Source organism: Aulonocara stuartgranti (genome assembly GCF_965226115.1).
Source record: "Aulonocara stuartgranti genome assembly, chromosome: 11".
Classification (NCBI taxonomy): Eukaryota; Metazoa; Chordata; class Actinopteri; order Cichliformes; family Cichlidae; genus Aulonocara; species Aulonocara stuartgranti.
The window spans coordinates 21,486,254-21,512,739 of record NC_138947.1 but is presented as its reverse complement, the minus strand read 5'-3'; the positions used below and the strand labels follow the sequence as shown (position 1 = coordinate 21,512,739).

Genomic DNA, 26,486 nt, shown 5'->3' with positions numbered 1-26,486 from the left:
TGTGGGTAAATATATAATGCCTTTTACACCCACAATTGTGGCCTAATAAATATATTTTTAAAGTTGTTATTGACATGAAATTCTCACCAGATGTCGGTAACAACCAATCCAGTCCACACATGCCAAGAAATTTACCAGTAGGTGGCCATAAATTATGTGTAATAATGAGAAATAATGCAGGGAAAAGTACTGAACGCACGAAGAAAGGTAGGCACAATCTATGAGTAATTAGAAAGCAACCCTGCGGCTTTAATACCAGCTGGTTCACTCCCAGCTGATGGCTCATAAAAATGTTTCATTACCAAGTTGTCAAATATCTCATGATGAGATCTCTCACAAATCCTTCCTGTTTCAAAATATACTGATGGCACTGAGCACTGTTGGAGCTCTAATCTGGAAGTGGGAAGATTTCTGGCAGGAGTGAAAAGAATAATCAAGTGCCAGGGACCACTTGTGGAGAACTATGGAAAGACCTGGAATCAGCAGGCAACTCAAAGAAAACAATAAGTACTGCAGTCAACTGCCATGGCCTGTATGCACACTCACCACACAAGACTCCACTGCTGAAGAAAAAATACGTTGAAGTGTGTTTAAGGTTTGCTGAAAAACATTTAGAGAAGCCTGCGAAATACTGGGAGAATATAGTCTGCTCAGATTAGACGTAATTAAACTTTTTGGATGCCATATTTGGAGGTCAAAAAGACACTGCATATCACCCCCAAATCACCATACCAGCAGGGAAGTTTGGAGGTGGGAACATCACCCTACGGCACTGGCATGCTTCATATAACTCCTGCCATCTATGATGATGACGAAGATGAAACAAGGGTGGACATTTCAGCAAGACAATGATCCCAAGCACACAGCCAAGGAAACTTGGTCTGTTAAAGAGAAAAGAAAAGCTGCTAGAATGGCCCATTAAATCACCTGACCTGAATCCAAGTGAAAATCTATTAAAAATAGAGATCATGGAAGGGACCCACAGAAGCTCCAAGGTTGATCCAACTAGTTTCTCCATATAGGAGGCATGTGAAGCTGCCATCACCAGCAAAGGCTTTTATACAAATTATTACATTTCAGTAAGTGTTCAGTACTTTGTCCCTGTGTCAAGGACATCTGTGGCTTGATATCTTTGCATGTGTGGACTGGATGGGTTGATACCAACATCTGGTGGGAATTTCATGTCAATAGCACCTTTAGAAATACATTTACTTAGAAAATTGGTGACGTGTTTGATAGTTATTTTACCTGCTGTGTATATCAAATCAAATCAAATCAAAATTTATTTCTATAGCACATAATAATACAACAAAGTTGACCAAAGTGCTTCAGTCGGTCAGAGCAATAGCATAAGACAGAATAAAAAGAAACAGTTAAAAGGAGGGCAGGAAACAATATGAACAATATAGGGGAAAAAACATAACTAGCCACGAAATAACATTAGTTTAAATCAAAAGCCAGACTAAAATAATACGTTTTAAGACTCAATTTAACAGACTGGATGGACTCAGAGGAATGAATATAAGGAGGGAGGTTATTCCAGAGTCTAGGTGCTACAACAGCAAAGGCCCGATCACCTCTGGACTTCAGACGAGACCTCTGTTGTGTCAGGAGCATTTGATTGGAAGATCTAAGTGCCTTATTAGGGATATACAAATGGAGGAGTTCGCATAGATAGCTGGGAGCCAAATTGTTTAAAATTTTAAAGGTAAGCAAGACAATTTTGAAATTGATATGATTTTCAAAAGGGAGCCAATATAGGTTGGCTAAATCAGGTGTAATGTTGGCATAATTTCTAGTACCAGTTAAGAGACGCGCAGCTGCGTTTTGAACTAACTGGAGCCGGTGAATAGAGGAAGACGGGTGGCCCGAGTAGAGGGAATTACAGTAGTCTAATTTGGAAGTGATAACTTTTCAAGGTCCTTCAAAGATAGATATCTGACGCAGCTGGTAGAAACTGTTTTCTACCACAGAGGAGAGCTGTTTCTTGAGTTTGAAAGAGCTGTCCAGGAAAACACCAAGGTTTCTAACAGTGAGCGAGAGATGGCTAGCAAAGGGGCCTAAGGCATCAGTTAGTTGTTCCAGCGGGCGTGACCATCAAAAACTATAACTTCTGACTTATCCTCGTTCAGTGTGAGAGAGTTGCGTGATAACTACGTTTTGACCTCATTTAGACAGTTAAATAGGGGTATAAACAGTATATCCATTTTTCAAAGATGTTACAGGAAATGAACCTCACTATGTCTGACTCTGTGGCTGTATGGTTTCAGACTTCTCATGACCCTAACGAGAGCTATATTTTGGCACATATATTTTTTCATTTGGTAGTTTTTAGAATTTAAGGCCAACTTTTTGCAACAGAAGGCAATACTGTAGATAGGCAAACTTTAAAAACAACAGTTTCAGTGCGACTCACCTTGCATCCAAACAAGCATTTATTAACCTTTAGAAAAACAAAATATACCTGCAGACTGTTTAGAGTCATGAAATGTTAATCACAAGAAGACATCTATTCATTCTACTAATCAGTACCATTCATAATGAAATATTTAACATAGCACTAAAATGCTAGTTACTATACAAAACAAGCTTTCAGAAGAAAAAAAAAAAACCCTGTTTCCCTCTAGTTTTGACACAGTTTACAAAAAGAATCAGTTTTCCAAGACGATAAGAACATGACAGAAATTTTAATGCTAATAGAAATTCTGCATCACACTGCATAGGATTCATCTCCATTCATTCTTCCTCCAGCAGGCTGAATTTACAGCCTTATATCTGAATGAAAAAGGAAAGAAGAAAAAAGTGCCTCGATAAATAAAAGCTTGGAATGTCTTGTTTAAATTACAGATGCAAGAAAACTGTCACACTTTGACCCCTTTCAGACATGGATCCTTGTCTGTTAATATGAACAGCATGTGAGCAGGTCAGCTTCAGGTCTGAACCAGCACACTGGTCACCGTTCTGTGGAAGTGATGATGATCGTCTTACTAGACAACCATCATCGAGTCTGAACGGGTAAAGACATATTCCTCCGTCTCCAGTCTGTTGCACACGTATCGAGATTCTCTCATTGTATATTTCTGAAAGTAGAGGCCAATTCATGATAAAGTGACCTATGAGCTCAAAGCTCAAAATAAGCTAGACATATTCTTATACTGTCAATGATGGAGCTCCATTTCCTCTGAATGGCAACCCCTACCCCCCCCAAACAGTTTTATACAGCAGGTGGGAGGAGCTTGTGTGCTTATACATATAGCTGTATGCCTGAGATGACCAACCAAGGATATCCCTGGTCAGGGTGTACTCACATGAGACGATCTGTATCATGCAGGAGTGCAGTTGAACCTCAGAGTCGAGCTCATTTGTCTTTTGTGATTGCTGGGTGCTGTACCAGGAACATGTTACAAAAGTGGTTCTGTTGTGACGTTGAGCAATTGCTGCTGACTAACTTCAGCTTTCTCAGTGATAGCGGCTCCGGCAAAACTCATTTAGGAGACACGACTTTTCCAATTAAGCTACAACATGTAAAAAAAAAAAAATCGTGAGCTTACAAGAGTGCCTTTCAGGGTGTGTGCGAGAGAGGGAGGAGCTGAGATGCTCAGACAAAGTAATGCATACTTGTGTCTAGATAGTTGAGTGCAGGGGAGCAGGAACAATCATGCACAGGCAACCGTGTCTAGTGTGAGTACACCCTCACTGACATCATACTTTGGCTATGTTTAATATGAGCATCCACCATTGTAACAGTAATGAAGTAAAGGCATAAAAAAATCCCCTTCAATAAACCGATGAAGCCAGCAATATTACGTTTTTCTGAATGGAGCTTCTGAAACAAAAACCACAGTCACACTAATAGTCTATCCTGCTGACAAAAGTGGGAATAGTTATAGGAAAATGCTGCCTTGTCATAAAACCGTATGATGGTCAATATACAAATTACACAGTAATGTATGTAATTCTAACAGTATATTAAATGCTTCCTTTACAGGGTAGGGAATGTGATCTTTCTCTCCTTTTCCGACCTTGCTTTACTTTATTTTTCCTTACCAGCACTTGAAATGTTAACTTCAATCTTAATCTCTTTCTCTAGCTTGTAGTCTGTCAGTTGGCTTGATTCGGACGACCACAAATCACAACCAGAAGTCTGAGGCTCTTTCTTTATATCCACTATGAGTCCTGTGGGAGCTGTCTTTATTGAGGTTGTTCTAGCTGTCACTTTGCTGTGATGGTTTCCAAATTCTTGCCTTTCAGCATTTACAGCCTGTCCTGAGATTTCAAATTCTTCTGGTTCACCTTTAACAGGAAGGTACGTCACTGCAGACTTCTTAGACAGATCCAAGGGTGCTTCTGGATCCTGTTTAACCCCAGTTAACAGATCCAGTGGGGCACTTAGTGTCGCTCCAAGAGCAGCACCAACTGCGAGTGGACCCTCAGGCAGAGCTTGCATAGCTGTGATGGGTAGTGTCTGAGGGATTGCAGATGGGAGCGGGAGCCCGTTGGCTTGTGTTGGACAAACAGGAACGAACAAGACAAGATTGACACCAGCAGGCGGCCGTTTATCAAGGGTTAGCTTCCACAACCCATCCGATGGACCAGTGCCAGTAGACACACCCTCAGTCACGTGACCTGGATTGCTAGTATCCTCGACTGGTGGAGCAGGGTTGTTTAAAACAACAGCGGGCAAAGTGACTGCGTTTGCTGTGTTTGATGAGTCTGGTGTAGTGCTGTGCTTTTTTCTCTCCAGTGCAGAGCTCTTTAAAGACACACGTTTCTTGGTGGCACTCTAGAAGGGGAAAAATAGCAAAAGCATTTCAGTGTGACTTTATGATATGAAAAGAGTTCCTGGAAACAGGTTTCTGAGCATATCTGTAGCTACATCAGAGCAAAAAAACAAAAACGATGGGTTGCTATAAAGGTTGCTCATGTTGCACAAAAACATCCTGCAATGAGTAAGATCAAAAGTAAGATAAGACCGATGTGCACTCCTATTTACTCAGATATGTCAATAGTTGATCCTGGTTTAGAATCATTGTGCTGACACAAAAAAAGCTGGCTAAGAAATACAGCCAAACCTACACACAGACACCTGGCTACTTGTGGGTTAGTCGATTAAGCAGGTTTCTCATGTTTGAGAATACAGATATAAACAGTAATTGCGAATTGGAGGAAATAGTTTTCCACAACCCTTAAAATCCACTGCCAAAGAAAAGTGGCTGCTCTCATCCACATAGCTCCATGGCAACCAGCAGCAGCTGTAGGAGGCTCTACGCGCTCTTCTGGCCTGACTAGCTCAGTTAATCTGTGCAACTTGATTTTGAAATAAAGTTGTTTCATTAAAGTATTTCTGTGCCAAACTGAAATCTGGAAGATAGAAAATCTTCTTAGCGTGCTTTAACAGAAGAGGCAGCAGCAGTGTAAAAACTTCTCTGTAAGTTTCACACACTCACCGCAGACTGAGGTGTTTGTCCACACGTCTTAAGGTGGCTGTCATAGTTCTGCTGGTGGGGAAAGCCCAGTCCACAGCTCTGACAAAGGCAGGGTGACTGCCCGGCATGGCCGCCCATGTGGGACATCAACAGCAAGGCCGACCGGAACCCCTTCCCGCATTCAGCGCACTTCAGCACCCTCTGATGAGCTCCAGCGTGTTTCTTCAGCTCTTCTGACGAGTCAAACCTCTGTCCGCACTCCAAACATCTGATCTCGTTCGTTTTCTCACTCGGCTCCTGATTGCCCCAGCAGCCCGTGTCCTTTTTGTGCTGCTGGAAGTCCTCCTGACTGAGAAACTCCCTCAGACACGCCACGCAGTGAATGCGTTCAGGTTCACATTTGTGCTGGCGGTACAGCTTAGCCAATCGGAAGTGGCAGCGACACCGTATACACGTGTAAGGCAACAAACCCAGGTGGGAGAAACTGTGTTTTAGCAGTGCATTCTTCTTGGTAAACACCTTTGTGCAGTCTGTGCATTTAAAATTACGGTGGCACTTCTTCCTCCGGTGGCGCGCCAGGGATTTCGGCGATGAGAAGTTGCGGCCACACACTTCGCACATGACATTCAGCATACACTTATGTAGCTGCACGTGATATTCGCATGCCTTTAGGGACGTGAACACGCGTTTGCACAGGTCACACTCATAGAACTCGTCCTCCAAGTGAGTTTTTGCCAGGTGGTCGTTCAGATCTTCCTGCGACGCAAAGCCCATCAAACAGACTCGGCACTGGAGACGATCCACTTTGGTCTGCGCGTGCGTGCGCAGGTGGACGCGATAGTTGTATATCTGGCAGAAGCGCTTCCCACACTCTGCACAGCAGTATGGGCGTGCTCCTGTGTGGAGGTTCATGTGATCGTGGAGCTTGAACTTGGAGGGCAGATGCTGTTGACACACGCTGCACCGGTAGTCACCTGACTGACTCGACTCTAGAGGGGGGGAAAAAGGAAGGAAGTGTGCTAATTAAAAAGTCATCTGCTGTTTTTCACTTCTTTTTTCTTGTCCAGTGAGAAAACTGAGGGGGAAAAAAAACACATTCCATGTCAGTGTTTCAAATGACAGCCATCATTTGAAACACCTGCCTTTTTGTCCTATTTCAGTCCCAGCCAGCATGTAGTTACTACTTGTTACTACATGTGATTGTTGGGCTTTTTTTCCTCTGTATGTATTATTGTAGAGTGTCTGTTTAGGAGACGTTAAATGGCCTGTATTTGTATAGCGCTTTACTAGTACCTAAGGACCCCAAAGCGCTTCACACATCTAGGCACTATAGTGCCAAGGTTCATGCGAATGAGTAAACAATTGCAAGGCCAAGTGCAGTGTTGTTGTTTGTTGTTCTCATGAGATTTGTTGACACTAAGGGAAACTATCACAGGCTCAGACTTCAAAACCACTATGCAAATAAGGCCATTTTACTCGGCATTTAGTTTGTGTATCAGGAGCAACTACGTGCTAATTACAGGAAAATCTGATATTTAGTTTTTTTGTTTATCTTGTGTTGAACCTTTCACCTGCACATGGGTGCATGTGTGATATTAACATATGGTCTTACCACTAGTTAGCTCCTCATCCTCCTCTTCCTCATCAACCTCTTCCTCCTCATACACCTCTGACACTTCACTGTCATCCGAGTCATCCTCCTGCACTTCCGCCGATTCACCCTCAGCCATGTCTACATCAGGTCTCTGCCCTCCTCCATCTCCATCAACACCCCCTCCTTCCTGTTCAGCGATCACCGGGGGAATGTCTGTAGTTTCTTGTAAAGCAATGGGATCACTCATCACTGTGGGTGCTGACGGTTCGGCGAGTGCTGTCTCGCTGCCACTTTGTTTGTCTTGCAGCCTTTTTGTTGTGGGATTCAGCCGTTTACAGTTTAACATCTCAGTCCGTTTGGATGGACCAGAGGCCACTGTGGTTTCTTGGGTGTCTGAGGTCTGTCCTGCTGCACCTACTACTTTGCCACCTCTGAGCAGCCGTTTCGGTTTATGTTTGGTTGGAAGTGAAGTGGGAGAGTGACTGGGTGAGATGGAGCCATCAGATGATGTGGAGCGACACGGTGTTTGTCTGACCAAAGCCTCCTCCGGCTGCAGTATGTCCGGAAATCCCAACTCTGTCAGCTGGATATCAATGGTGTATTCAATGGACATGACTGGAGGCTGAGGAGACATGAAACAGAGAGAGGGGTCCGTGTTCAGCTAACATTTAAAACGCTAACGCGTCTCACAGTTAGTGCACGTGTACTAATAAACAAACACTAGCACAATGTGCTTCAGCTGATCTGCCGAGCGACTGTTACAAGTCTTCAGGATCCTTTTTTATTCTCAACATTTAATTTAAAGTCGTTCATGCCACACCTTAAAGAACTGCTGGTCACCTTTCTCACCTGGCAGGAGAAGCAGATGAAGCCAAGCGTGGTTTTTACAACCTTTTCTCTCGATGCTAGCTTTACAAAAAAAACCATCTATACATATCGAAACATATGACACGTCTAGTTTGTACGATAAAAACAAAAGCACTATTCAGCATGACATAAAATAAGCCCGATAACCCAATTAGCCAGCTACAAACTCACCTCAACCGAAGATGAACATCGAGGTAATAAGGACAAAAAGGAAAACACAGGGAAAAAAATTCACACAAACGCTGGAGCACGCCTGGTGGCTCGGAGTGGTATTACACGGTCTTACAGCTGCACAGGTGCGCAAGCAGGGCAATATTTTAAGAAACTTTTAAATACATTTTGTAAAAAAGATAATATGTAGTGTGATTTAGACTGGTCTTATAATGCATAGGTATTAAAGTCAGTTTTGTATCTTATTAGTTACGTTCATATAAATGCATGGATTCTCTGAGATTTTTATATGTAGGTTATAATGGAAAGCTATGGCAGAAAATGTACTGGTATTCACATAGCACCTTTCTAGTCAGCTGAGCACTCAAAGCCCTTTTACTACAAGTCTCATTCACCCCTATGCACTTTGTAACAGTCTCATATACACACTGATGCATCAGGAGAAACTGAGGGTTCAGTATCTTACACAATAATACTTTCGAATGTAGATTTGAGAAGCCAGGACTGAGAAAAGTGGCACCAGGTGTGCCTTTCTGCTGTTGTGCATTCAGAGCATCTCTGAATGCACAACAGCAGTTTTTGAGTTACTGTTACCTTCCTATCAATTTCAGTCTTGTAATTCTCCTCCATTGTTTACCGTCACTAAGTCATTTTCACCCAGATAAATGGCCGGATAATTTCTCTTTATGCACCATTCTCTGTAAACCCTAAAGATGGTTATGTGTGAAAATCCCAGTGGATTTGTGAAATATTCAGACCTGTCAGTCTGGCACCAACAACTACGTCATGTTCAAAGTCACTTAATCACCTTTCGTCCCCATTCTGAGGCCCAGTTTGAACTTCAGCAGGTCATCTTGACAATGTCTACATACCACTGCATTTAGTTTCTGCTGTGCGATTGATTAGAAATTAACAAGTAGTTGGACCTTTATGATGTACCTAATAGTGCATTAACATCAGAAAATCCTAAATAACATCATGCCACAGGCTACTTAGGAAGAGCATGTCTGACATTTGTTTTAGTGATTCAGCTGTCAATGAAAACCCACCATTTAGACTTAGTTCTCTTCCAGGCTTGGGGAAAAAGGCCTTCTTAACATTACGCTAAAAATAGATACTAATTTCAAAACCACATGAAATGCATCTTTTTCAAAACAAACTGCATTATCACCACAAGCAATGCAACTCCTCATTTTAATTGGTGCTCCTGAATTCCAAATAAGAACAGAAACAGTAAGTTGAGTCATCTTTTCAGCAGCCTCCCTTGGGATAGCAAGTTTTATTTCATGTCCAGACACATTGCAGTGGGGAGAGAACAATCCAATCAGTGAGTAACACATGATATACACAGTTCCTTATTGGATACTAGAGCATTAAAGAACCACCAGTCCCATTCAAAAATGTCTAAGACATTAAAGATCATTTTAAAAGAGCATTGTGTAGGATTCATTGGCATCTAGTGGTGAGGTTGCAGATAGCAACCAAAGTCATTTTGCAAGCATATACAACTACTTGTGACTGAGCAGCAGGAAAGGCCCTTCTTAAGGTCTGGTTTGTTCATTCCAGGCTACTATAGAAAAATGGCGACTACATGACACACCTACGTTGCATTTTACATGGATGGCATGTATTTATGTTTACAGAGTTTTCTTCTCTACAAAACTACACGGACCTCTCAGGTGAGAATCCTCTCCCTCTGTAGATACTAATGTGGTTAGTAATTCCAGTTTAGTATATACAATTATGAATATTTTACTTCATTTTGCCCAATAGACCACCCTAAATCCTGCACACTGGTCCTTTAAACAAGTGAAAAAATAAGGGAGTACATTTTAGCATCAGACAAATCAGGATTAAAGTGGATCATTTCTGCCCACATGCCAACCACTCCACATTGAACTGGGAGCACTTAGCAAAAAATAAACTTTCAGCAGAGCTTAATCGTGTTATTTTAAAATTCCTCCTCAATGAGACTTAATTTATAAAGTAACATAATCAAAATATTAAGTGTAAAAATGCACAATAAGAACCCGAAGCTGTACATGACATAATTCTTCTTGAAAAACAAAAACAAAACAAACAAAAAAATAACTAAACAATTAAACATAGTATCACTACCAGGTATACCTCAACACATGTAATTGCCCAAACTTTAAGGGGGAAAAAAAAAGAGGGAAGACATTTTTTTTTTTTTTTTTAACCACAAAGTGAGTTCAACAACTCAAGACAAAGTAATAAATTCACACGCATTTCACACTTAAAAAAGAAAATCCTTTAAAAAGTTAATCCAAACAGTTTCTGTTTTTACAGAATATTTTGTGACAAACGGTGTAATAGTTGGGTTTCATGTCTGGTTAGTTAATTTAGGAGATGTGTCTCTTAGACCAAAATTTCAACAGTCGGTAATCAAAATCAATCTCACCATAACTTCATTCTCAAAAACCAACATCATCTGCAGTACGAGATCCCCAAAGTTTAAAAAAGAAAAGAAAAAGAGAGACAGGGGTGGGTAAAAGGAAAATTTATGAATAAAATCTGCAAAGTCTCCATGCCTCAATTATCTTTTTCCACTTGTGTTTTCATGCTTTTCCTCTGGGTGACTTTTCTGGTGAGCTTTCAATGTGCGCTCTCGGCCAAAGCTCTTCCCGCAGGTCGGACAGGCAAATCGGCCCACGACGTGCGCCCGGGACATGTGAGCATCCAGCTGCTCTGGACGGGCAAAGCTCTCTTCACATTCTTCGCAGGGGTGGGCTTTCCGTGGGGCGTGCTTCTCCTTCTTGTGAGCACGGAGCTGAATCAAGCCGGGGAATGTGAGGTCGCACTCGGGGCACGGGTGCTGACGGGGTGGGGTCGGCTCTGCTTTAGGTTTCTTCTCCTTTGCTGAAGCCTGACTCTCGTCCTCGGGAGTTTTATCTTCCGTTTCTGACTTTGCTGTCACCTTCGAGGGACGGCCACGCTTTGCTCCGCCTGCTTTCCCTTTTTCTTCCGCTGGGGTTGCCATCGCGTCTGATGTGCTGCTGGCCTTCACGGTCTCCTCGGGAATGTCTGCTTCCTCTTTCTTTTTCCGCTTTCCCTTTTTCTCAGCACCTGCCGCGTCTTCGGCCTTGGCGGGCCGTCCGCGTTTCTTGACAGATGAAGTGCTGCCGTTGCACTGCTGACCTTCAGGGTATTTCTCCTGGTGTGCTATCAGCTCTGATTCAGCTTCAAATCCCTGGCCGCACTTCTTACAGCGATGAGTTTTTGTAGAATCCTCTGGCTGTTCTGTAGTCTCGACATCTGGGCGTGGATGCTGGGTCAGGCGATGAGCACGCAGCAGTCCGGCACTACGGAACGTTTCATTGCAATCTTTACAAACCATCTGTTTCTCTGGGCACACCTGTCTTCTATGGGATGTGAGCTAGACAGGAGAGAAGTAAATGGTTATGCACAAACATTAAGCACAAACACATAAAGCTAGAAACTGATTCATTCTGCTGTATGTTCTAAATTATACTCACTTCAGAGAACGTTTTAAAGCTCTCTTTGCAGTGAACACATTTGAAGGGCTTGTCATCCTTGCTGTGTGTTGGCTGATGCTGCGTCAGTTCCTCAGATGACAGAAATGTGCGGTCGCACACGTAGCATGTGAACAATGTGTTTCCCTGAGAAAAGATGACCAAAAAGAACGGGGAGGAGAAACATTTAAAACCTTATGTTTTGGACATATAGTTGTGTGAAGGCTCCTTTAGCGAAAAACGGGTGTCTACGGACTCAACCGAAGCAATCTGGTGCCTTGAGGAGTAGTGTATAATGCGAAAGCTATGTAGTGTAACCTGCACTATGGTGTCATGTCAGTGGGTCGGACGCCTCCCGATTTTCTTCGCTGCAGTCATTTTCAAAATGAATGAGGATGGGTTAAGACTGAGGAAGTCTGACTGTGCAGGCTTTTACATGACAAAGGGTGCACAGGGATTTCCAGATGACATGGGACTCAAAGACGGAGATTTCTGCAACGGTGATACAGAAGATCACTAATGGACAAAAGAACCATAACAGCACGTAATGTAACGTGCGAAGCAACTAATGAGGCGAACACAAATGGGACATTACTAGCCCTCGGAATGCTAACATTTGCAACACCAGGGCAATGTGTGCAATATTCTGCTTGGTGCAAGATGCTACACACATAGGCTGAACTTAAAGGATGATCTAGTGACTTGAGAAAGTGATTACTCTTGATAAATTGTTCTCAAACACATGGGGTGTTTTTACAGATCGATGTTCTTCAACATAAACTGGAACATCCCTATTTCTTAGAGTAACTTTATCCACCAAAGGAGGACTTTGTTTATGGGTCAATGGCAGCTAAAACCACAAAAACCCCACAAATCTGTGGTTTTAAGTTTCATTATTGCAAAATTGGAAAAGAAATTAAAAAGAAAAATCCCAACTATCCATCATTGAGCAGGGTTGAACTCTGGTGAATAGATTAAGACACAAAAAGGTCATCAATTTAGTTAAAAATGACACACTCTGTTCTTCTCACCTGCTGAAGCTGCTGCTTGTATTCCTCCCGGTGGCTCTTCTTCATGTGTCTCTCCTTGGCTTTTGCACTGCAGAACGTGATGAAGCATTGGAAGCACTGCAGGTTTTCATGCTGGTCTGAATCCACAACAGAATGTCAAATTTATTATGTGTTGTTGCTTTTAGGTAGCTGATTTAAAAGGTATGATCGCTGCATCACTCACAGGAATGAACCGAGGGAGCCGGAGGTCCATTCAGAGTGATGGGTTTGTATGGTTCTGCCGGCTTTTCCGGGGGAGCCTCGGGTGGTGGATCCGGCAAGCCCCGTCCCATCACGATCTCCTCTATGTTCAAGATCTCCGAGTCCATGGTGCGATGTTCCCTGTTCTTCCTGGAGTCAATTTAAAAACAAAAAAGACACGAAACAAAGTTTAATTACCACGTGGAACAAACACTAGTTTAATAAACAGCGGGAAACATAACAGCGCCAGAAACGCAGATATGTGCTCATTACGTTAAGTTCAACAGCTGACTATACAGAAAAATAATCGCCTTACTAGGTTGGTTACTTACGTTGGTTGAAATAACGCCAATGCAACAGTTTTAGAATGAGCCGCGTATAAAACCCAAAGGCCGTGAAACTGTTAGTCCGCGGGAATTACCCAAGTTTTAGCCACTGTTAGCTAACGTTACCGTAACATTAAGGCCGCTAGCCATGCTAGCTACCTCCACACAGCTCTGCAAGTGGCAGACATTGCTCACTTCACGAAAAGAGCCTTGATATATCCACGCGGTAAACTGAGTGCGTTTCAATAGCACACAACCGCCTTAGTTAAATGTTTATTTTAACGTTAATAACAAAAGTACCGTGCTAAGTTAGCGCGCTAACGTTAGCTAGCTCACTACTAGTTTGCAGGTTGGCGCTAACAACACTGATTCCCAGAGAGGACCACAGAGTTTCCGTGTCCCCTTTTTTTACACGCTAGTTTTGAACTCATCTTCTGAAATTTAAATGTATCTGCCGCGAATCATTACAAAACAAGCTAAGACCTAAACGAAAGGCAAATAATTCGACTAAGAAGCTAGAGTAGCCATTACCTCTAACCGCTCTTTCAGGGTAGTTTGACTGAGAGAGTTGACCCCAGAGAAGTGCAACCGATAGATCGGACACTTCCTGCTGTGTGGTGGCCGTCGGTACAGCTAAGATGGCTGCCTGGAAGTATTCGATGTTGTTATTGATTCATATTTAGATGCAAAATCTAAATGGTCGTATATGAGCAAGCCGAGTTTACCCAACGCAAATATACAGAACACAAGTTTTATCACATCGCATACGTGAAGAAATAAAACTTTCAATTTAAAACAAAACTCATTAACAATGTTACTGCGCGGACTACTATTACAGTAATGTTATTTTCTGACTCTTACATGCTATTTTACTTAGATAACTAATACAATCAACTACAGCATACACACGGGCAGAATTGTTTGAATAAATCTTTTCTATTAAGATCGATTCTATGCTCGATCTTTGTCACGTGACACAAAACAACTACATACTGTAGTAATCGTTCAGCGTACTACTGTGTTTTTAACATATACTGAACACACACACGCGCAGATGGAGTTTTGTACCGCTAATGATTAAAACTGAGTATCTGGTCTACAGATTCCTTTTTTTCATCTTGATGTCTTTTGTAACTTGAATTTACTTTTTACCACCAGTTTGTAAAATTTACTGTTATAGCTGAATTATTTCATTATTCCACCGCTCATTTAATCGTATTCTGCTTTCAATGAGTCAGACTTTCATGTAATTTTTAAAAGTTGCCTTTAAAAGCGGTCTAGTTCTCCAGGCTTTCTGAAGGTCTTTCAAAGTTTTTTTATTGGCCATTGACTGCTTTTTCTCTTTCACAGTTCAGGCCTTACATCTCAACATTTTCAGAGGAGTGTTTCTTGTTGTTTGTTAAGCCACTTCACATTGATCTAAGAATAATTCAAGCATAAGAATGTACCTAATTCAATTGGTGAGCTGATTTTGTGTATAGAGAAAACAGAAAACTTAGCAAAGGACCAATTTATATTGCACCAACTAGGTAATTCCCAAACAAGGTTATTATTACTAAACTAAAACTAAACTAAAACTAGATGCAACAATTTTTTAAGGCAATTAAAAATTAAAACTAGATTTAAAAAGAAAATGTGTGAGCTATTGTAAAACTCTTTAACATGAAATAAAATCTAAAGAAAATGTTTTTTATTATAATAATTTTCTGAAATCTTGTCTCTAACGAATACTAATAATTAACAAACTCTAATGCTTACACCTAAACTCATAAAAAATATCAAAAACTAAAGATTTATAAACAGTAAAAGCTAAACTGAAACAAGAAAATCCACTCTGAAAACTAAATGAAACTAATCTAAATAAAAACAAAAAGTCAAAACGAAATACAAATAAAACGAATTTGAAAATGAAAACTATAATAATTCTTCACAAAGAGCTTTTAAATAACAGACAAACAGTATCTAAAAGTGACATCCTTAGTGGTGGATTTGGCCCTTGACTTCATCAATCTACTGTTCAATCTCATCAAAAATGGTCTCAGTGAAAGCCTGGCTGCCAAGAAGCCATTCATAAGGAAGGGAAACAGGGAAAAAGGGCTGAGGTATGTCAAGTTACTGGCCTGAAAATCAGTGAAGGCTTTGTCATGGTCTAGTCCAAAATTTAACTGACAGCATTGGTGATTTGAATGGCCTATATTTGTATAGCGCTTTACTTAGTCCCTATGGACCCCAAAGCGCTTTACACTACATTCAGTCATCCACCCATTCACACACTGGTGATGGCAAGCTACATTGTAGCCACAGCCACCCTGGGGCGCACTGACAGAGGCGAGGCTGCCAGACACTGGTGCCACCGGGCCCTCTGACCACCACCAGTAGGCAACAGGTGAAGTGTCTTGCCCAATGACACAACGGCCGAGACTGTCCGAGCTGGGGCTCAAACTGGTAACCTTCCGATTACAAGACAAACTGCCAACTCTTGAGCCATGATCGCCCCAATTTTATCAACATTGACTGAATTATGAATGCAGCATCAGTACCATCAGATTGTTTTTGTTCTCACCATGTAATACCACCGGAAAATATTCTGATTGGCAATTGCTTAATTGTTCAGCATGACAATGACCCAAACCCACTTCCAATGCATTAAAAGCATACCTGGATTAAAAAAAAAAAAAAAAAAATCAGTCATGGATTGGCCATTTTGATGTGTTTTTGTAACTTGAATTAATTTTTTCCACCAGTTTGTACAGTACTCTGTAATATACTGTATTTCAAACCTCATACAGGCATGCATCGACTGTGTGCTAGTATAGATTTTCTTTTAGTCATTTCAGTTTTCACTATTGTTACGCGGCATTAGTGGAAGATGGTCTAGTGACCGATGCTCTTTAATTTCTGTTATTGTTGCAGTACTGTGTCCTACTTGGTTATTTCAGTACACAAGAGCTTTAATATGTTTTGGCACATTTTTCTTTTGTACTTGTAAGCAGTCCTCAAATGAATAAATGAACATTTGTCCTTTATTGTTTTCTAAAACTCAAATAAATGATACTTTTTTAATAATAAAACTCGGAGCCAAAAAATAAGCTCACTGTAGAATGTAAACTAGATCAGGTGAAAATAAATAGTTGAGGGCAAAAGTATCATGATGGCCACAGTGAAAAAAACAAACAACTTTTTACACTTCTTTTCCAGCACAGTGTGTGGCTCTATTAACTATGATAATAGCACTAGGTACAAAAGACAATCTATGTCTCTTTGTCTTCACTGCAAGCACTTTATAACGACGACCTGATGGAAGCAGTTGAAAATCATTAAAGAGAGGATGATCTGAACACAACAGGACAGAGGTTGCCTTCCTCAGCACCTGCCTGTTATAAAAGTCCACAAGCTGGACCTGAGACCTCCCTGAAATCTTAACAACCTGGTTAAAGTGGCTGGCAAGTCTGGTCTTATTATTCAGGGACATATTACCGTACCAAGCAATGATACAGAAAGTTAAAACAGATTCAATAAAACTTTTATAAAAAAGAGTCAACATTTCAGATGAAACATTAAAACCTCTCAACCTCCTTAAAAAGTACAGTCCTTGTTTAACCTTTTTCACTGTAGCAGCAAGATGTGACTCAAAGGACAGAGACTTATCAAGAACAACCCCCAAATACTTATAACCTCCACCAGTTCAATGGCTGCACCATTTACCACTGTTAGCGCAGGATGGAGGGATGACTTCCTGAAGTCAATAACCGTGTCCTTGGTTTTCAAGGTGTTAATCATTAAGAAGGACTGATCACACCATGAAACAAACTCATCCACAACAGGCCCATGGGAATCCTCTTCACCATGAAGGAGGCTTACAATGACTGTGTCATCTGCGTATTTAATGAAATGCCTGTTGGCCTGTGTACTGCGACAGTCATTAGTGTACAAAATATACAGTAGAGGAGAGAGACAACAACCTTGTGGTGAGCCAGTAGAAGAGTTCAGCTGTTTAGAAAAACAACCGTTTACTCTCACACACTGAGATCTGTCAGTTAAAAAGTCTAAAATCCAACCAACCAGTGCTTTAAGTGGGCCGGTACGCGCCGGTACTCAGTACCGCCACTTCTAAATATAGCTCTTGAGAGTACCGCCACCTCTCCATGCGCCCAGAACGTGCTTTTAGCGTACCGGTACTCTCATTTGCACATCTGTTATAATCGTTTGGCTGCGCTGCCGCTTTTCAGAGCGCCCTTCACAAGCACGCTTCCTAATTCGTCCCACCGAGAGCAGAGCCTACATTACCCATACACCAATGTGTTTTACAAGTGAAAAGCGTATGCGTCGCTTTTGCCGTTGTCATGTCAACAACTCAACGTGGTCCGGAGAGGGTGTGTAAAACGCGCAAACAGCTGCTCGGCTAAAATACAAAAACAATGAACACTTAATATGCTCTCCTGGCTTCAGACTCTGAGTAGTAAAAGAACATGGTCAGAATCAGAGGACTCGCTGGCTGACCCCCCACCAAGCCAGAATGATATCGCTGCAGGTCAGACGCAAGCTAATGAAAGCTGCACTAGTGCCGCAGCCGCGGACGACGGCACTTTTTGCGACGACGAGGACGAGAATGACACCATTTCTACCGATGACAACAGCCGCGTTAGCGAGCATGAGTGGCCAGAATGTTGGTCCCAAGCACAAGTCCGGTATTTCTCCACAAATTACAAGTGGCTGATCAGCAGAAATCAAAAGTTCCCTCTGTTCATCTCCGTTGCAGTCATAATCATCTCTGTCTGAGTTTTTGTATTTTTACTTTTTATTATAATGTTATTATAAAATCAGTCAAGTTTGTGCTCGCGTGGACATGCAGCAAGGGCAGAGAGTGTCGCAGGAGTGGAGTGGGTGCTTAATCTCGTCTTTTGGAAGGGACAAGGCTGCACAACAAAACTCACTACGAAAGAAAATAAAAGAGCACAGAGACTCAATTTATCACAAGAAAGCAGTTGAAATAAAAGAGAAGGCAACACAAAATACAATGCAAAAACACATTGAGGATATGAGAAAGGCTGACTACGCTTCAACTTGCAATGTGTTTAGAACAGCTTATAAGATTGGCAAGCATGGGCGTCCCTTTACAGACATGCCAATAGATGTCCAGTTGCAAGTCTTAAATGGTGTCAAGATGGGCAGAGTTTTGCACTCTAATAACTCATGTGCAAATATACTGGATCACATTGCAGCTGAAATGAAAAAGAAGGTAGTCAATGACATAGTGATGAATGAAAGAAAATTGTGTGTGCTCATTGATGAATCCACTACAATAAGTGGAAAGTCTGTGCTTGTCGTGTGCCTGCGGTCAGCTATTTCCAGTGAAAATCCAGACACAATATTTTTTGAACTGATTGAGCTGCAGGGGACCACAGCAAAGGACATCACTGAAGCACTGTTAGGATGTCTTCATAATAATGGCTTTGACCCTCACTACCTACAGGAACATTTGTTGGCATTTGCTTGTGATGGAGCCTCAGTGATGCTTGGGAGGAAAGCAGGAGTTGCTGCCAAAGGAGCTTGCAAAGAAAAGCGTCTGGACTTTTTTAAGTTGCTTGAAGACGTTTCACCTCTCATCCGAGAAGCTTCTTCAGTTCTAAGGTCAAATGGTGGAGAGTCCCAGATATAAACCTAGTGGGAGAAACCCCCCACAGAGGGACAAAAGGACCCCCTGATGATCCTCTAATCGCCTGAGCCAAGGTGTGAGACTGGGTGTGGGTCCCAATCAGCCAGAGTTTCGGGTGTGTTCATTGTGAAACCTGGCCCCACCTTATCATGCAAATTCCTGAGGTCAGATGGCCCAGGATGTGAGTGGACGTTAAGGCGTCTGGGAAGGGATCTCAAAACTGGATTATAGATGGCAGAGAGTTGGTGTCGTAAACCCCCGCCTCTGTTCAAAGATGGTCGCTCACAGTGGACATAGATGGCTTCTTTCACTCCTCTTTCAAACCATCTGTCCTCTCTGTCCAAAATGTGAACATTGGCATCCTCGAAAGAGTGTCCTTTATCCTTAAGATGCAGATGGACTGCTGAGTCTTGTCCTGTGGAGGTGGCTCTTCTGTGTTGTGCCATGCGCTTGTGAAGTGGCTGTTTGGTCTCTCCAATGTAGAGGTCTGAGCATTCCTCGCTGCACTGTACAGCATACACCACATTGTTAAGTTTGTGAGAACCTTCACAGACAGGAGTTGCTGTGCAGCTTTGTTCCAAATTCCCTTACCTGTTTGTCTGGCATTGTTCCAATCACAGACTGGAACTGGCAGTTTGTGATGTTTTGAAGGAGGTAGGAGGAATCAACCACTTTAAAATATTCTTAGATCAGCTTTACTCCCTCTACCATGCATCACCAAAAAACCAAAGGGAGTTAACCGAGAGTGCTCACAATGTTGGACAACGTCTCCTTGTGATAGGCCGTGTTTTATCAGTGCGTTGGGTTGCTTCAAGTGAGAGAACAGTGAAAGCATGTATGGGAGAACTACCAAGCTCTGCAGGTACACTTTACAAGTGCTGCTGCTGATACCAGCAGGGACTCAAGAGAGAGCAAAATACAAATTAGTTTATAATTTATTTTATGTACATTTTGTTAAAAAAAATTTTCAATACCTTTTTGCACATTTTATTTATGTTCAGTAGCTCTTTCTAGCTCAAGTAAATCCACAAACTAATAAAATGATTTATTATTTTGTATAAGGTTGTCTGTTGACTGTTGTATATAAAACCCATTCAATATAGTTGTTGTTACCTCAGGGGAGGCGGAAAAAAAAATTGAGTACCGGCACCTCTTTTGGGCCACTTAAAGCACTGCAACCAACGAGATTAAAATCAAGTTTAAACTGGTTAAGAAGCTTATCACCTAAAAGATGTGGCTGGATAGTATTAAAAGCTGAAGAAAAATCAATAAATAAGAGCCGAGCATGAGCTTTGGCGCCATCAAGATGGCGATAAAGGAAGTTCAACGGAGTGACCACTGCATCATCCACACCTCTACAAGGCCTGTATGCAAATTGTAGTGGATCTATAAGCTTCTCTACTTGCTGCAGGATCTCCTTCCTGACAAGTTTTTCAAAGGACTTCATTACTAAGGATGTTAGAGCGACAGGCCTAAAAGCATTTAATGATGTAGGTTTTGTGGAGAAATAATAGATTTTTTCCATACCTCTGGAACCTTCTGTTGCTGAAGAGATAAAAGAAAGATGTAATAAAAAATACTGCATAATTGCTCAGCGCATGTTCTAAGCACCTGGCCACATATATTATCAGGACCTGGACTTTTATTAGTCTTACTCATTTTAAAAAGATTTCCCACCCTTCTTTCATCAAAGAACAAAGCTGGGGGGCCTCTGGTGCTCTCTATTAAGAAATCAAGTGTATTCCTTGGATTATAATTATCATTAAATCTCAAATAAAAGCTATTCAGCTCATTGGCTAACTGAGAGTCTGAACTAAAACCAGGGAGACTTATCTTATTACAGTCATTGTAACAGTGACCAGTCATGTGTTTCATGCCTGCCCAGGCCACCCTTAAGTTATTTTTTCCTCAGGCAAAAAAAATAAAATAAAATAAAGGAATAAAAGAATGAAATAAAATAAGTTAAAACACTGACACTGACAGACAGAGACAACCTGCTGGTCGCCGCAAGAGCAGCGCCCTTCTTCAGGGCGCAATAGGGTCCTGACGTGTCAGAGATGAATAAACACTCTTGTGAGTCAGGGCAAATTCATCTGTCAAGACTGCAGCGTTTGCAAGACACTCAACTTTTTGTTCATTTAAATAAATCACCACATGCTCCGGCAAACATTTATTAAAATCCTCCAAAAGCACTAGTTCCCTCAGCTGTGCAAAATCTTTGACTTTGCTAGCCTGACACTCTTTATCAAAAAGCACCCTTTCTCACACATAAACTACACACACTTGGTTGTCCCTTTCCCCATAGTTTCGGAATTTCTGTCTGTATGCTTCAGGCACCAATTGACAAGCACACAATACTGTAGCCCTAACCACATCATGGTCTAAGCTTTGGTCCACTGAGAGGCTAGCACACTCCTCCTGAGCTTTACTCACAAGCCTACACTGCAGCAGCAAGGCCCAAACTTCCTTTTGCCATTTCAAAGCTTTAGCAAACACAGCAAAGTATGAATCCACCTCAGTTTCTCTAAAGGGTAGTAACAATTTAATGCGCAAATCAAAGCAATTATGGGGAGACAGGGGGAGCTTGCAGTTTGAGCGGTGACTGGATGGAGCTACTATGGTGGCGTTGCAGCTCTAAAGCTTTCACCCATAGATGCATTCCTTCCACCTCCAGCTCCCAGTTTCTCAACTCCACTTCCATAATGCAGAGCATTAGCTGGAGCTCCTCAGCTGACGTCCCCATCATAGACCTGGGAGGAGCTAAAGGAGAAGTGTTTACAGGAGGACCCGTGGAAGGAGCTAGAGGCTCCACATCAGCTTTGCCTGCCCCATTTGCAACTGCCACATCTGCCAGCAGAACCCTCTCAACCAGTTACAAGCTGCCGCAGCTGTTCTTTCCTCACAGCCAATGGTGTTTGCACATTAGAAAGGTTTTTTATTCATCTATTTATTCTAGCAAAGCTTATGGTAATTAGCTAAAGCACCAAGCTTGAGGTGGGATGCTGCACTGTGGTTAACGTGTTGCATTGCAAAACAGAGCTGTGAAGTGATGCATGACTGTCAAGTGTAACCCTTCTGATGAATGTTAAAAATAAACCCATTTGTATTATGGTAAATATTCTACATATAGCACTGGTGGTTATAGGCTGGTTTTCTTTTAATGTAACATGACAATTCCAGTAACCAGAGAAATATTTAAACTAGGTCAGGGGTGTCGAACTCCAGGCCTCGAGGGCCGGTGTCCTGCAGGTTTTAGATCTGACCCTGGTCATTACACCTGAGTTCATTACCAGGCCTCTGGAGAACTGCAAGACATGTTGAGGAGGTAATTTAGCCGTTTAAATCAGCTGTGTTGGATCAAGGACACATCTAAAACCTGCGGGACACCGGCCCTCGAGGCCTGGAGTTCGACACCTGTGAACTAGGTTGACCTTTCTTGCAAAACACAAAAGGAATGACTTTATACAAGGGACACATAGAGGTCAGCTTGCAGTAAAGACAATAACTCAGTATGGTAGAAACTACAAAAAAGAATCAATTTAATGGAAAACAAATAAGATTTATTTTAAAAACGGAAAGAAAGAAATTGACCAAAAAGTGAAAATCTAAATATATTAATACATAATATAATGAGAAACTAAATAAAGAAGCAAAAGGCAACAAGAAAGTCATGTAATGATCAAGTTGTGATGTCAGTCTCAAAGAAACAGTGAAACTGATTATAGGGAGGGGTGGCCACCTGCTGCGTCAGGTTGGGCTGACAGGAGGAAGACAGGATAAAAGATATGCTGTGGAACAGATCCATATATCAATAACAAGTATGATTCAAAACATTATGAGTGAGAAAGGTGACTGATGAAGAAATCCTCAATGGATAATGGGAATCCCTAGAAGCCTAAAACTACTGCAGCATAACTACGGGGGAATTCAGGGTCACCTGGTCCAGCCCTAACTATATGCTTTAGCAAAAAGCAAAGTTTTAAGCCTAATCTTGAAAGTAGAGATAGTGTCTGTCTCCCGAATCCAAACTGGAAGCTGGTTCCGCAGAAGAGGGCCCTGAAAACTGAAGGCTCTGCCTCCCATTCTACTTTACTACTAGGAACAACAAGTAGGCCTGCAGTGTGAGAGTGAAGTGTTCTAATGGGGTGATATGGTACTATAACGCTATTAGGTTATCATAGAAAAAAATGAAATTATGATTAACATGACTATTTTCTCAACCTTACAGCATATGAGGGAAAGAAGTGACAGTTTGTGTTTGATAAAGTGGCTTCAGAGGGCTATCTAAGAGCTTGCAAAGAAAAGAGACTGGACTAAATTTCTTAAAGATGTTTCACCTTTCATCCGAGAAGCATCACGGCTAGCTGGGCAAGCTGTATGAGTTTTAATAAAGGACCCAAGTTGAAGGCAGCTTCTGATGCGAGTGAGCTTTATTAATATGGTAGGTGAAACAAACAGGAACGTAGCAGGTATGAAATAAAACCTAAGGATAACCTAAACTGGGGAAAACTAACCAAAAACAGCCTTGAAACCTGAAATGGAGGTGCAGGGAAACTACACAGGATGACACAGGGAAATAACACAGACGAACCAGCAACAAGCAGGAGAAAACACAGGGCTCATAAACACAAAGGGGCAATCAGGGAATGAGAAACAGGAGGGAGACACAGCTGGGATTAATAGGACATAATGAGACAAGGGGAAGAAAAACTAGACGCACTAAGATAGCAAATGGCCTCAGAACTAGAAGACCTTAATCGGAATAAAATCGAAAACATGGATAATAACAATGAAAAAAAACCACTGAGTCCTCAGACTCAGGGCTATGGCATGCATTTCAATTCAGTGGATCTTAAAAATAGAATTGAAACGTCGCAATCACTTCACACATGAAGGAAATAAATGTGACGACAAACAAAACTTGTCTGTATTTACTTGAGTGACAACAAGGTGAAAGATGGCATTGCGGTGGTCTTTGTGTTTGTTCTTCATGTGCATTTGCTTTAAAGGTATGGATAGTTCATATATTTAGCTGTAATTTTTAATTCTCACTTCTTTTATAGGCCTTTGTGTTTTTGTACAGACAAATTATGACAAGTGTTAGATGATCTGGTCTGTATTATTCCATGCTGCTGTCCTTCTTTCATTCTTTGTCTTATTCCTGTGCTTTATTTCATTGCATTTTACTCTGCACTTTATTACAGTTACCCCAACAGAAGCTTCATCTTGGAGCGCCACTGTGCCATCCTCAGTGAAAGGTCTTCTTGGCGCATGTGTGGTGATCCCCTGCTCTTATAACTACCCAGATCCACAAATCAGTACCACAAGCTTTACAGGCATTTGGTATAATAAGAATAATCAAGTCATCTGTCATTCGGATAAGTCTCAAACTTCGGGTCAGTTTCGGAATAGGACAAAGCTGCTGGGAGACCTCAGCAAGAAGAACTGTTCTCTGATGATTGATGATCTTCAACAAAGTGATGTGGGGCCTTTATATTTCCGGATTGAAATTAAAGGTTATGACCAGTACTCCTACAAAAATAACAAAGTCTCTGTTTCAGTCAGTAAGTAAAATAAATATGGTTACCAGTAAAGTCTTGTGTTCTAGCTCTAATAGTTCTCTTTTTATTTCCAGTATTTTTACCATCATGTTGGACGTTTGACATTCAGCATTCCTGAGCATTTTAGTTTTAGTGAAACAGGCCTGATCTAAGTCTTTTATACTCATTTGAATATAAATATGAAGTAAATATTGTAGGGTCAGGTTGCAGTGCTCTGGAACATTTTACATTAATTTTTGCAGACTTGCATTAGTTGTTGAACTACTCATTCAAACCTTAGATGTAAAAATGTATTTGTGCAACTCATCAAATTATGATAATCAATCAAAATCAATGGCAATAGAAGTTATCATTATACTCCAACCATGTTATCAACTATCAATTCGCTTTGTTCTTTAGAAATTGTTTATTGTAAAACTGCTCATCTTCTTCTTCTTTGTCAGTCAGATATTGAAAGTAATTATCACCTAGTTTATTTCTTATTTCATTCATCTTTAAGCTTGAAATCACACTCAAAACCCTTTACTGTGAACAGTTTATTAACTTGACCAAAATTTAAAGTTGCATAAAACATAAAATCAGCAGCTGTACTGTTTAAGTACATTTGTATTTCCATTACAGTATAAACTTACTGCCATGATGGAGTTCTGGTTTATGACCACAGTCTTTTTTGTTAACACAGGTCAACCTGTTTTCTCTGTGCAAGAGGTAAAGGAGGGTGAGAATGTGTCTGCATCCTGCTCTGTGTTTCACTCCTGCCCCACATATCCACCTTCTTTCATCTGGAGTCACTCTGGAGAGCAGCATGATCAAACACAGCAGCTTCATGAAGGCCAGTGGAATTCAACATCTACTCTGACCTTTCGCCCAAACCACTCTGATCACAACAAGCCTTTAAAATGCAACATAACATACCATCGAGGGCTGCACCTGGAAACATCTAAGATACTTCAAGTAAGATGTAAGTATACTGCAGATTTACCAGGGTATTAACCGCTGTAGCTAGTATCAAGCCTTTTTAAACTAAAATCTCCAAAAGTTGATTCTGCTCATCGGGACGCAATGCCCCAATCTTATAAGATTTCCCAATCTTACCTGCAGTCAGCTGAGACTGAAGAAGTCACTTGAATGAGTGACGAAACGTTTCTCCCACAAAACGCTACGTCCAGATGAACAGAATCAACTTTTGGAGATTCACTTACCTTGATGATTGAGCATGCATCAAGACATTTAAACGAAAACGTTATTTACAATCAAATTTTTTAAAAAAAAGAAAAAAACATTAAAAATCTGGATTAAAACATGATAAAATAGAACAAAATAGGGGAAGGGAGCACAAATAAAGAAAGTTACAATTTGTTGTATGGTCACAGTAGACACAGTTGCCTCTCACCATGACTGAGTATGACAGCCCTCACACTACTCACCTGAAAACTTTATTCATGCAATGAAGTTCACTGGAGTTTTTTTGTTTTTTTTGTTTTTTCTTTTGTATTGAAAGGGAAAGTTGTGAAACATTGCCTTCTTACATACTATATTTCTTAATTATTAATTATTAATTAAAGTTGTCGGTTTTACAGGGGTTTTTTGGGTTGTTTTTTTTTTATATATATACACACACACTAAAAAAACTGTATGCCTGAAGTGCTTCAGTGATGCTAACCCTGTCAGCAGCTATGAGTGGCACAGTTAAACTGTCAGCTGTCACCAGACATGCCCTGTGCAGCTCATGTTATGTGTTACATTACGCGAGAGTAAATCCAAAAAGAAAATAGATTTTTTTTATTTCATTCAAACATATATAATATATGCATGGCTATGTCTTAATATATGTCTAGTTCTCACAGATGGCCCTGACATCAAGCCTTCCTCAAAGTGCTCCTCCGAGGACGGCGTGGTAAAGTGTGAGTGCATCGTAGAGTCTGAGCCTCCCAGCATGGTCTATTTTATTCTTGGTGACAGAGTCATGCAAAGCAGCAAAGCAGAGAAAAATGGCTCTGTTACTATTGAGACTCTGCAGACAGACTTTGGGTCTTTCAGGTTTGTGCACTGCCTGGCAAACAACATGCTGGGATATGACAACATCTTGCTCTCTTTACCTGTTAATGGTAAGAAAGACTTAGGATGAATTGATCTCTCTA

At 41.2% G+C, this 26,486-nt stretch overlaps 3 protein-coding genes across 6 annotated transcripts in view; 1 reads left to right on the top strand and 2 right to left on the bottom strand.

The window, feature by feature from the left end:
- The window catches only part of LOC309716991 (sialic acid-binding Ig-like lectin 10), a 155,973-nt gene that overhangs the window by 128,533 nt on the left and 954 nt on the right, over positions 1-26,486 (top strand). Inside the window, exons 2-4 of the mRNA XM_082551171.1 lie at positions 23,989-24,348; positions 25,028-25,306; positions 26,184-26,453. Of these exons, the coding sequence (XP_082407297.1) occupies positions 24,240-24,348; positions 25,028-25,306; positions 26,184-26,453 (658 nt within the window). The 5' untranslated portion in view covers positions 23,989-24,239. The remainder of the gene's footprint in view (positions 1-23,988; positions 24,349-25,027; positions 25,307-26,183; positions 26,454-26,486) is intronic.
- On the bottom strand, positions 2,413-8,150 carry LOC309716979 (uncharacterized protein). Of its 3 annotated transcripts, XM_082551139.1 has the most exons (5): positions 7,870-8,051; positions 7,039-7,642; positions 5,448-6,415; positions 4,048-4,783; positions 2,413-2,775 (listed from the first exon to the last, which is right to left on the bottom strand). In XM_082551139.1, the coding sequence occupies exons 1-5, from the start codon at positions 7,945-7,947 to the stop codon at positions 2,762-2,764; spliced, it is 2,400 nt and encodes a 799-aa protein (XP_082407265.1). In that variant the 5' UTR covers positions 7,948-8,051; the 3' UTR covers positions 2,413-2,761. The 3 variants fall into 3 exon arrangements, with proteins under 3 accessions (XP_082407265.1, XP_082407266.1, XP_082407267.1); XM_082551140.1 differs by lacking the exon at positions 7,870-8,051 and adding an exon at positions 8,059-8,150 and having other exon boundaries at positions 2,413-4,783; XM_082551141.1 differs by having other exon boundaries at positions 2,413-4,783; positions 7,841-7,919.
- Positions 9,297-13,778, bottom strand: LOC309716985 (uncharacterized protein). 2 transcript variants are annotated; one of them, XM_082551161.1, is made up of 5 exons: positions 13,660-13,778; positions 12,786-12,952; positions 12,584-12,699; positions 11,556-11,699; positions 9,297-11,455 (listed from the first exon to the last, which is right to left on the bottom strand). In XM_082551161.1, the coding sequence occupies exons 2-5, from the start codon at positions 12,928-12,930 to the stop codon at positions 10,616-10,618; spliced, it is 1,245 nt and encodes a 414-aa protein (XP_082407287.1). In that variant the 5' UTR covers positions 12,931-12,952; positions 13,660-13,778; the 3' UTR covers positions 9,297-10,615. The 2 variants fall into 2 exon arrangements, with proteins under 2 accessions (XP_082407287.1, XP_082407288.1); XM_082551162.1 differs by lacking the exon at positions 13,660-13,778 and adding an exon at positions 13,135-13,653.

Excerpts from the sequence above, each read along its gene's own strand:
- LOC309716979 (XM_082551139.1), bottom strand. The coding sequence starts at position 7,947 with ATGGTTTTTTTTGTAAAGCTAGCATCGAGAGAAAAGGTTGTAAAAACC. Across the intron at positions 7,643-7,869 it reads TCATCTGCTTCTCCTGCCAG|CCTCCAGTCATGTCCATTGA; the intron begins GTGAGAAAGGTG and ends ATGTCTCCTCAG. Across the intron at positions 6,416-7,038 it reads GGATGAGGAGCTAACTAGTG|AGTCGAGTCAGTCAGGTGAC; the intron begins GTAAGACCATAT and ends CCCCCCCTCTAG.
- LOC309716985 (XM_082551161.1), bottom strand. The coding sequence starts at position 12,930 with ATGGACTCGGAGATCTTGAACATAGAGGAGATCGTGATGGGACGGGGC. Across the intron at positions 12,700-12,785 it reads GGCTCCCTCGGTTCATTCCT|ACCAGCATGAAAACCTGCAG; the intron begins GTGAGTGATGCA and ends TTGTGGATTCAG. Across the intron at positions 11,700-12,583 it reads ACAAGCAGCAGCTTCAGCAG|GGAAACACATTGTTCACATG; the intron begins GTGAGAAGAACA and ends ATCTTTTCTCAG.